General features: G+C 37.7%; 1 protein-coding gene across 2 annotated transcripts; it reads left to right on the top strand.

Annotated features, from left to right (window-relative positions):
- The first annotated feature begins 258 nt into the window (after positions 1–258).
- On the top strand, positions 259–8,058 carry LOC135522046 (uroplakin-1a-like). 2 transcript variants are annotated; one of them, XM_064947952.1, is made up of 8 exons: positions 259–336; positions 821–927; positions 1,181–1,381; positions 1,543–1,617; positions 1,749–1,856; positions 2,470–2,646; positions 3,125–3,208; positions 3,391–8,058. In XM_064947952.1, exons 2-8 carry the CDS (start codon positions 862–864, stop codon positions 3,433–3,435), a joined length of 756 nt encoding a protein of 251 aa, XP_064804024.1. In that variant the 5' UTR covers positions 259–336; positions 821–861; the 3' UTR covers positions 3,436–8,058. The 2 variants fall into 2 exon arrangements, with proteins under 2 accessions (XP_064804024.1, XP_064804023.1); XM_064947951.1 differs by lacking the exon at positions 259–336 and having other exon boundaries at positions 703–927.
- Positions 8,059–10,755: the final 2,697 nt, after the last annotated feature.

The raw sequence follows: 10,755 nt of genomic DNA, 5'->3' as shown, positions 1-10,755 counted from the left end.
GTAACACCACTCAGTCCACTGGAATAGTGTATTATTAAGCTATGTCAAATAGGCCTGTTGACAATAAATTCAAAGTTGCAAACTACAGAATTAGTCAATATACAGTACACACATACAAAACAATGAAGATGAATGTAAACATACTGTACAAAGATTTGTATTCATTTTTTAGGAACTTGGGATCAAGACATGTGCAGACATGCACCATGACATCATGGAAGTAGACTCCATTTAACAGCAAGCTGAGACAGGTGCTGAGCACAGCAGGTGCAACAGAATGACAGGTGTTTGGTCAACAGAAGAAGATGCTCAGGGCCTGACATCACCGCAGGGGAGGTAATGTTTGTTGTGTGTAAAAATAGATAATGTGACGATTGCTCTAACTCTAACAGTCTTTAAACCTGCTAATTTAAGAGACTGCTGTAAAAAGGTCAAGAATGGTTAAATACCGGTTGCTATAGGTGTAACATTATACAGCCTAAGGGTAGACTGAAGATTGATGGCTTCATGCAGAACTACTCACTCTCTGTCTGGGCCAGATGTAGTCTAGGTTGATCATGAATCCATTTCTTTTGTCATATTTTGTAGTCAATATCTCAGTGTTTCCATTCAAAAGGATCACAATGCAATCTCTTGCTGCGCCAGACTGGTTGGACCACTTCTGTTGCTGCTAGTATGAATAAGATCAAGCCCCTCCCTGGACACATTCCCATGTCTACAATTCATTACATCCAGCCAGACCCTACATTCTCTTGGATCTGTTAGGAACACTTGTACTTGGGTCTGTTATTTCTTCACTGTCTTCTTCTTCTCTGCTCAGGAGCAGTGGGTTTAGAAGGAGCTGACAGAAGGACTGCTACCATGGCTGATGGAAAGGGATTCACCTGTCTTATGGTCATTCTCATCCTGGGGAATATATTTGGAGCTGTAAGAGTTGCAATTTATTTGATTATTTGATATTTATTTTGAAAGTATTTTTGTTAATCATATGTAATCATATGGTAGACAAATGGTGTGCAGATCTATGGTGTTTACTACAGTACATTCGATTTCTGGTCCTTTTCAGCACTATGCTGTACGGGTTGTTAACACTTTAAATTGTAATGTAGGATCCTGTTATAATAATGGGTTACAATTTGTTATAACAACTCTTAATAAACCTGTTATTACCTTATTATAGGCAGCAGGTCTTGCCCTTTGCGCTCTGGCCATCTGGGTTGCAGTAGATCAATTCAAGCTCTACCCTATATCTGGTGTGTCGGGGAAAGATGACATCTTTGCCGGGGCCTGGATTGCCATTTTCACAGGCTTTGCCTTCTTCTGCATGTGCGTCTTTGGTATCTTGGCTGCTGCGATGAAGAGCCGTGCCTTAATGCTAACAGTAAGACTATAATACTAAATTCATCACAATTTGGTCACCGAAGTTCTTCATTTGTTCATCTGAACAAATATAATTCAAGTGGAATATACAGTATGCCTATATCTCTTTCTCTGTGTTTTTTTTTCAAGTAAAGGAAAATGTTTATTTTGTGATTTTGACAGTATCTGATCCTGATGTTGATCATCTACATATTTGAGTGTGCCTCGTGTATCACTGCAGTCACCCACAGAGACTATGTGAGTACATGGGAAATGGGCACCTTGGGGTACCTTCAGATCTTCACATTGTTTGACCAGCACAATTCTAGAAACACAACTTAAATGTTTTCTACTGTTTTGTCTCATCCTCTGCTATGTGCTTTTTGTAGCTGGTTGGAAACAGTAATCTGGTGAAGAAGCAGATGCTGAAGTACTATGCAGCCGACGGTGACTCTGGCAGTCAGATCACACTGACATGGAACAAAGTGATGAAAGAGGTGACTGGTCACCAAATGAAAGGAATCTGTCAGGATAATCTGACTAATCAGAGCCACACCACACATTCCAAACAGACGACTAGCACAAAGACCGACTAAACCTAGGTTATTGTGTGGAATATCTGTTAAGGAAAGGTATCACATTCCACTTACACACAGTCACACACTCACATGCACACACCCTTGGGAGTAGCAGATGAATTGTCTGCTCTGACATGACATAGCATGTCCCCCTCTCTCCATCATCAATGCCAGAGTCACGCTGCGTCTCTGCTGGGTGAACCGGTTTGGACAGCCCAATAGTGTGGGAAACACAAGGGATGGGATCAGTTTGCTGCACAGAGACAGAAACAACCACTGCAGGCTGTGTTGATGTAGCTAGGATAAAGAATGTAGAGCTGAGGGCCACAGTAGACAATTGTCACAGTAAACATGTGTATCAGTAACACGTTCTACAAATACTTATACAGTAGCTCGTTCAGTTTGAGTGAAGTGAGTTAGGTCTGTCACAACATCAGTTTGTCGACTGAACAACTAAACTATTCCTGTTTGATTGAAGAATATTCCTCACCCATCTATTGTTTCTACAACATCCTCTCCTGCCCTATTTCAGGTGGAGTGTTGTGGAACGGATGGCCCAGTGGACTGGATAGAGTACAACTCCACCTTCAGGGAGAAGTTTGGTACAGACTACCCCTGGCCCACCCACTGCTGCAAGAGGAAGAACAACTACGATGTGGTGAATGTGGAGGCCTGCAAGAACGGCCAGAACACCACCATGTTCACTAAGGTGAGAAAACACATTCCCATTGCCTAAAACCTAAGAAATTCTCTGGTTCTCTGATTTGCACTTGAAGGCTCAAGATTTAAGTAGCTCATAACCACAGATCTCAGATCTGATTATACAGTACCTGCCATGAATTATAACTGTACTGTAACTAATAACAGTATGGAAAATATCTGACCATGTACAGTATCAGTGGTTAGGGGTCATTTATACCTCCCACTTGAAAGTAAGAAACATTTTTGAAGCACAAGCACATTGGGGCGATGGTAGCCTAGTGGTTAGAGCGTTGGACTAGTAACTGAAAGGTTGCAAGATTGAATCCTTGAGCTGACAAGGTAAAAATCTGTCGTTCTGCCCCTGAACAGGGCAGTTAACCCACTGTTCCTAGGCCGTCATTGAAAATAAGAATTTGTTCTGAACTGACCTGCCTAGTTAAATAGTGGTAAAATAAATCAAAATGTTGCTCTATCTTTCTACCCAGGGCTGCTTCAACCACATTGAGTCTGTGTTCAGTCGATATACATGGGCTATCAGCTGGTATGGTTTCGCTGTGCTAATGTTTATGGTGAGTTTTCAGCTGGTCTACTTAGGTTGGTAAATAGTTAAGTATTTGTTGCAACAGTTTAATTACCTGAAAATTATTTATTGGACACTTTTGTCAAGTAGAGACATTATCATAAGATAAAGTCTAACAACACTTGCACTTTCTTGCTGTAAGTAACATTCCCTTGTCTTTATTTGATTCAGTTCTTGCTGTTGATCCTGGCCATGGTGTACTACCTGATGCTGTGAGAAGTCTGGAGGTGATGTCTCTAACCCATATTTTTGACTTTCTGCTGAAGCCACGCCAACCCTCACTTCAGCAACTACAGTGCCTTGCAAAAGTATTCACCCCCTTGGCGTTATTTTGTTGCATTACAACCTGTCATTTAATTCAAATTGATTTTTATTTGGATTTCATGTAATGGACATACACAATATAGTCCAAATTGGTGAAGTGAAATTTAAAAAATTCCTTGTTTAAAAAAGTGTAAAATAATTTAAAATGTAAAAGTGGCTCGTGAATATATATTCAATCTCTTTGCTATAAAACACCTAAATAAGATCTGGTGCAACCAATTACCTTCATAAGTGACATAATTAGTTAAATAAAGTCCACCTATGTGCAATCTAAGTGTCACATGATTGGTCACATGATCTCAGTATATATACACCTGTTCTGAAAGGCCCCAGAGTCTGCAACACCACTAAGTGAAACCACCAAGCAAGCGGCACTATGAAGATCAAGGAGCTCTCCAAACAGGTCAGGGACAAAGTTGTGGATAAGTACAGATGAGGGTTGGGTTCTAAAATAATATCTGAAACTTAAATCCCACGGAGCACCATTAAATCTATTATTTAAACATTTTAAGAATATGGCACCACAACAAACCTGTCAATAGAGGGCCGCCCACCAAAACTCACGGACCAGGCAAGGAGGGCATTAATCAGAGAGGCAACAAAGAGACCAACGATAACCCTGAAGGAGCTGCAAGCGGAGATTGGAGTATATGTCCATAGGACCACTTTAAGCCGTGCACTCCACAGAGCTGGGCTCTACGGAAGAGTGGCCAGAAAAAAATTAAGCAAACAGGTTTGGTGTTCGCCAAACGGCATGTGGGATTCTCCCCAAACATATGGAAGAAGGTACTCTGGTCAGATGAGACTAAAATTGATTATGTCTGGTACAAACCCAACACCTCTCATCACCCTGAGAACACCAAAAACACCATGTTTTCCATCAGCAGGGACTGGGAAACTGGTCAGAATTAAAGGAATAATGGATGGCGCTAAATAGAGGGAAATTCTTGTTTCAGTCTTCCAGAGAGTTGAGACTGGGATGGAGGTTCACCTTCCAGGAGGACAATGACCCTAAGCATACTGCTAAACCAACACTCGACTGGTTTAAGGGGAAACATTTAAATGTCTTGGAATGGCCTAGTCAAAGCCCAGACCTCAATCCGATTGAGAATCTGTGGTATGACTTAAGGATTGCTGTACACCAGCGGAACCCATCCAATTTGAAGGAGCTGGAGCAGTTTTGCCTTGAAGAATGGGCAAAAATCCCAGTGGCCAGATGTGGCTAGCTTATAGAGACATACCCCAAGAGACTTGCACCTGGAATTGCTGAAAAAGGTCTCTACAAAGTATTGACAAAATTGGAAAAATGCCAAGGGGGTGAATACTTTTGCAAGCCACTGTATCTAATTTCTTAAATAACACATGTCTGTGGGAATGATGACAGAAAAGTGTTTCTGATACATAGACAATGAACACTGTGTAGGGATTTTCCATCCTTTTAGGTAAATGGTCTCAAATTTGTATATTTTATGTATGTTTATTTTTTTTATGGTTTATTGCACTGTAAATTCTAGATGAACAAATGGTGATTGGCCTGAAAACTTCAATGTCCTAACTGCTTTGGTAATAGGATAGATATATAGTTCTTATCATTAAATCTACAGTACCAGTCAAAAGTTTGGACACAGCTACTCATTCAAGGGTGTTTCTTTATTTGGACTATTTGCTACATTGTAGAATAATTGTGAAGACATCAAAACTATGAAATAACACATATGGAGTCGTGTAGAATCTAAAATATATTTTGATTTGTTTAACTTTTTTGGTTACTACATTATTCCATGTGCTATTTCATAGTTTTGATGTCTTCACTATTATTCTGCAATGTAGAAAATAGTACAAATAAAGAAAAACCCTTGAATGAGAAGGTGTGTCCAAACTTTTGATTGATACTGTAAGAGAAAATTTATATAAACCTTTCAAGAACATGATTTACATGGCTGTTGTGCATTTCAGATTTGTATACCATGTTCCATTTCTTGTTGAGTTGTGTTATATTATTAACAGAGATCCTTGCTTGGGGATTCTTGAAATTCAGGACAATCCTTGTCTGGGAAGGGAGACTAATTTGTACGGCTGTTTTTCATTTTTTCATTATTTAAGTTTAAATATTTGAGGTAATTTTCTAAATATTTTCAATATTATTGATTTCCATGTTGACTGTATGCCAGGAAATACCCTTGTCCAGAGCAAACTCCCTGAAAGTGTCCCCCAAAAAATTATGGCAAAAATGAAATAACTTAAAAAATCTCATGTAGTTTCCTGACTTACAGTATCTGAAATCTGTGATTCCTAAAAAAATGTGTCAGGAGTTTTGTTCATCTCCATCAGATTTGTCTATCTTTACTAAATGAATCAGAAATGAATGAGCAGGGTCAGCTATACCATGACAACCCTTTCTTTATCTCCTGATTGCATGTAGTGCAACAAGACAACGCATGGTCCTGAAAATCCTCTACTTTTGATAGATTTAAACAAACAATATTGTTCACAAACCATGTTCACAACAATAACCTGTCAACTCCATCTCCCTTATAGGATTTCTTTTGGTGCGCTATGACCATTCACAGTTGAGCTCACTTTGTTTAGCTCAAAGCTGATTGGCTATTTATATATATATATATATATCTCAAGAGAGGCCAAATGCTCGCTGGCTTCCCTTGTATTCAATGCTAGGGGCAGCAACAATATCATATTATTTTTTACCAGACAGCATCAAATAGATGGGCTCACATACAGTACAGAGACAAAGGGGCTTTGTTTCACTCACTCGGATGCGTTCGCCGGTGAGATACATTCAGCCTCTTGCAAATTTAAGGAAAATTATGAAGCACAGAGAGAGAAAGATACATTATATATATTTAAAAAATGTCCATGTATTGGGGAAGCCTGGCTTCTCTTGGCATCCATGACTACATGCCACTGAGACCAAGCTGAATTTAAGGGCATATAGCCTATTATTTTTCCTCAGTGCAAAATGTGATAATACACAAGCAAGAGAGCAGGTGTGTCTGTTTAATGAAAATCTGGTAATATGTGGCCAATTAAATATTTCTGGTTGGTCTCAGGGAATGTAAAACAATAGGTAGACTTACATTTTTTAAAATTTTAAATCATCAAATATGTTGAAATAGCAACTAATGAGCATAGAGCCTGGAGAGCCTCACAAATTTGACGAAATTACCTTAGGCCTATATCTTTCATTATAAACTGGGTGGTTCGAGCCCTGAATGCAGATTGGCTGACAGACCGTATACCACGGGTATGACAAAACATGTATTTTTACTGTTATAATTACGTTGGTAACCAGTTTATAATTGCAATAAAGGCACCTCGGGGGTTTGTGATATATGGCCAATATAATGACTAAGGGCTGTGTCCAGGCACCCCTGAGTTGTATTGTGCTTAAGAATAGCCCTTAGCCGTGGTATATTAGCCATATACCACACCTCCTAGGGCCTTATTGCTTAAGTCTAATACGGCTATTTACTTACTTTTGTAGCTCTTCATCAGTAACACTCTTTTGTAAGTAGTGAGGACTAACTGTCCTCTCCAAGTTTACCTGGAAATCAGCCTGAAAGGATTTGAGAAATGTGATTGGTTGACGATATGCCTATGATATCAAGAATGATTGGAGAAGTGTTTAACATCCTATGATATAAATTATGATATACATGATATATATTTTTTAATAAGGGCAACATAACTGCAAGAGAGTTTGGGAAGTCTGACTGAAAAAGGGACAAATCAACCTTAATAATTTTTTCTTGGGGTGTTTAATTAAATTTGATCAAATGCGTGACATGATTGCGGGACGCGGTACAGAGGGCCAAAACGCGGGACTGTCCCGTACAATCAGGGACATGTGGTCACCCTACTTATAGATAGAATATGAGTTATGGTTCAAATATGTTCATTTTAATTAGGTTTAAGAGTCATACAATAACTGAGGAAAAACTAAATTGCTGTTAAATATACCACTTGAAGGTTGAAGAAAAATCCATAAAACATCAACTCCATCAGATTTATATCTAATGTCAACTCTGCCAGGTTGTTGAAAGATTTGATAGAACAGTTATGTTTTTATTGGGGAATTTCTAATGAATTATTTTCCATTATTTAGAAAATGTTTGTATTGAACTTAAAAATGTCTGTTTTAAGTATCTGTACTCCATTACAGGCATTTCAACTCTGTCACTAATGGTAACCCCCTTAAGATCGATACTTTGTCAATATTTTGAATAAATATTAAATATGCTTAAACTGTTGAAGTATTTGTAGTGATATACCTAGCTGATACTTTTAATAAATGTTTTATGTTCTGAATCTATAGAAACATGCCCAAATGCTAACAAAATTAGCCCTGAAGCATTATATAGTGCAATAAATAAATAAAAAGTTGGGAGATTTGAATAACGTATTTGAATAATCTCACGTTAGAATGAAACAAGCAAGGCCTTTACACACTTGTTGGACAATACATGTAAAAAATAAAATGCCTTTTATGGTGTCTGACTGAGTTGACACGAATTCAGTTTATTGCATTTAAAAAAAATATATATTTTTACAAATGGTTGATCCTTTACAGTATTTAAAAAATATATTATTTGTGAAAAAGTTGAGATTGTTCCATCTTTCAAGAATCTCTGAGCTACAGTTCCTTGCAAAAGTATTCAGACTTCTTGGATTTCTTCACCTTTTGTGCTACAAAATGGGATTAAAATGTATTTAATTGTCATTTTTTGTCAAAAATCGACACAACATATTCTGTACTGTCAAAGTGGAAGAAAGTGTATATTTTGTTTTAGATTAACAAAATATAAATAACAGCTCTCTGATTAAATACATGTTAGAAACACCTTTGGCATTGATTACAGCCGTAAGTCTTATTGGGTAAATCTCTAAGAGCTTAGTACAAACCTTGATTGTACAATATTTACACATTCTTTTCAAAATTATTCTAGCTCTGTCAAGTTGGTTGTTTATCATTGCTAAACATTCCTTTTTAAGTCTTGCCCTAGACTTTCAAGCCGATTTAAGTTAAAACGGTAACTAGGCCACTCAGGAACATTCAATGTCGTCTTGGTAAGCAACTCCAATCTATATATGGCTTTGTGTTTTAGGTTATTGTCCTTCTGAAAAGGTGAATGTGTCTCCCAGTGTCTGTTTTAAAGCAGACTGAATCAGGGTTTCCTCTATGATTTTGCCCGTGCTTAGCCATATTCTGTTTCTAAAAATAAATAAAAATCCCTTGCCAGTGACAAGAATACCCATAACATGATGAGCCCACCACCATACTTGAAAATATGAAGAGTGGTACTCCGTGATGTTTGGATTTGCCCAAAACATAACTCTTTGTATTCAGGACAAAGTTAATTTCTTTGCCAAATGTTTTACAGTTTTACTTTAGTGCCTTATTGCAAACAGGATGCATGTTTTGGAATAGTTTTGTTCCGTATAGTCTTCCTTTTCACTCTTTAATTTAGGTTAGTATTGTTGAGTAATAACTACAATGTTGATCTATCCTCAGTTTTCTCCAGTCACAGCCATTAAACACTGTTTTAAAGTCTCCATTTAAAAAGTCTCCACTGTTTTAAAGTCACCATCGGCCTCATGGTGAAATCTCTGAGCAGTTTCCTTCCTCTCTTTGGATAATGTATCAATACACCCAGTCACGGCAAAGCGTAATTAATAAAACATTTTTTTATTTAAAAAAAAAAATCCGTCTACCAAATCAGTGCCCTCCTTTACGAGGCATTGGTAAACATCCCTGGTCTTTGTGGTTGAATCGGTGTTTGAAATGCACTGCTCAATTGAGGGACCTTACAGATAATTGTATATGTGGGGTACAGAGATGAGGTAGTCATTCAAAAATCATGTTAAACTCTATTATTGCACACAGAGTGAGTCCATGCAACTTTTGTGACTTGTTTAGCAAATTCTTACTCCTGAACTTATTTAGGTTTGCCATAACAAAGGGGGTGAATACTTATTGACTCAAGGCATTTCAGTTTTTCATTTTTTATTCATTTGTAAACATAATTCTACTTTGACATTATGGGGTAGTGTTTAGGCCAGTGACACAAAATCTCAATTTCAACCATTTTAAATTCACATTAAAATGTGGAAAAAGGGGTGTGAATACTCTGAAGTCAGAGGAAGGGTTAATCATTCAAAAATCATGTCAATCCCTATTATTTCACACAGAGTGAGTCCATATAACTTGTGATTTGTTAAGCCAAATTGCACTCCTGAAATCATTAGGATTTCCTGAACAAAGATTCTGAATACTTAGGCCACAACTACATTTTAGTTATGATTTTTGTATTGATCTTAAAAAAATATACATTTTTCTTCCACTGTAAGAGTATTTTGTGTAGATTTTTACAAAAAAGACAATTAAATCCATTTTAATCACACTTTATAACACAATAGAAATCCAAGGTGTCTGAATACTTTGCTATGCACTGCATAACTGTTGTACTCAAATTATCCTAAATGGTCTAACCTTTCCTTTGGAAATTGTAATTATATATTTTTTACAGTATATGACAAAAAAAAAAATATTTTAATTGTGCAATAGCAGGTATTGTTTTCTGGTTTTACCAGTATTTGCTGTCTGGGTGTGCCAAAAGCAAACACGTGGAGAACTCCCTGCTCTGTTTATGGACATGGCACACCTATAGAATACGTCACACCCAAACCTTTTAGTTTCGGTCAAATTTTATGAATCCTCATCCAAAAGTAGGATTGCCTTTTGGTCAGGATGTACAACCAACTTCAGGTGATGTCACAGGTATTGGCAAGAGACAAACAACTCCACAAACACACCCTGTACATTGAAGATAGCCCCATTGTTCACATTTCATTTGAAGAAATATCAGGACAAGGGACCAAAGACAACAAAATGGTGTCTCCTGGTATAAAGGATAACTGTTTGAAGGTCATCTATGCAGCTGAAGGTTAATGTTACCTTGGTTTTCTGCTATTCTACTCTCTGGGCTACAGCCAGAATGCAGAACCAGTTTAGTTTCAATCAAGCAATGGGTAGAAGGTGAAATCCCAAGGCTGCATAATGGTAAAGTGGCAGAAGGGTAGCCTAGTGGTTAGAGCGTTGGACTAGTAATTGAAAGGTTGCAAGTTCGAATCCCCGAGCTGACAAGGTACAAATCTGTCGTTCTGCCCCTGAACAGGCAGTTAACCCACTGTTCC

Source organism: Oncorhynchus masou, chromosome 30 (genome assembly GCF_036934945.1).
Source record: "Oncorhynchus masou masou isolate Uvic2021 chromosome 30, UVic_Omas_1.1, whole genome shotgun sequence".
Classification (NCBI taxonomy): domain Eukaryota; kingdom Metazoa; phylum Chordata; class Actinopteri; order Salmoniformes; family Salmonidae; genus Oncorhynchus; species Oncorhynchus masou.
Note: the sequence above shows the minus strand (reverse complement) of the source record. Positions and strands in the feature narration are given on the sequence as shown.

Bases quoted from the DNA above. Each gene is read 5' to 3' on its own strand.
- LOC135522046 (XM_064947952.1), top strand. From the start codon at position 862: ATGGCTGATGGAAAGGGATTCACCTGTCTTATGGTCATTCTCATCCTG. The intron at 2,647-3,124 runs GTGAGAAAACAC...CTTTCTACCCAG, and splicing joins ACACCACCATGTTCACTAAG to GGCTGCTTCAACCACATTGA. The intron at 3,209-3,390 runs GTGAGTTTTCAG...TATTTGATTCAG, and splicing joins TCGCTGTGCTAATGTTTATG to TTCTTGCTGTTGATCCTGGC.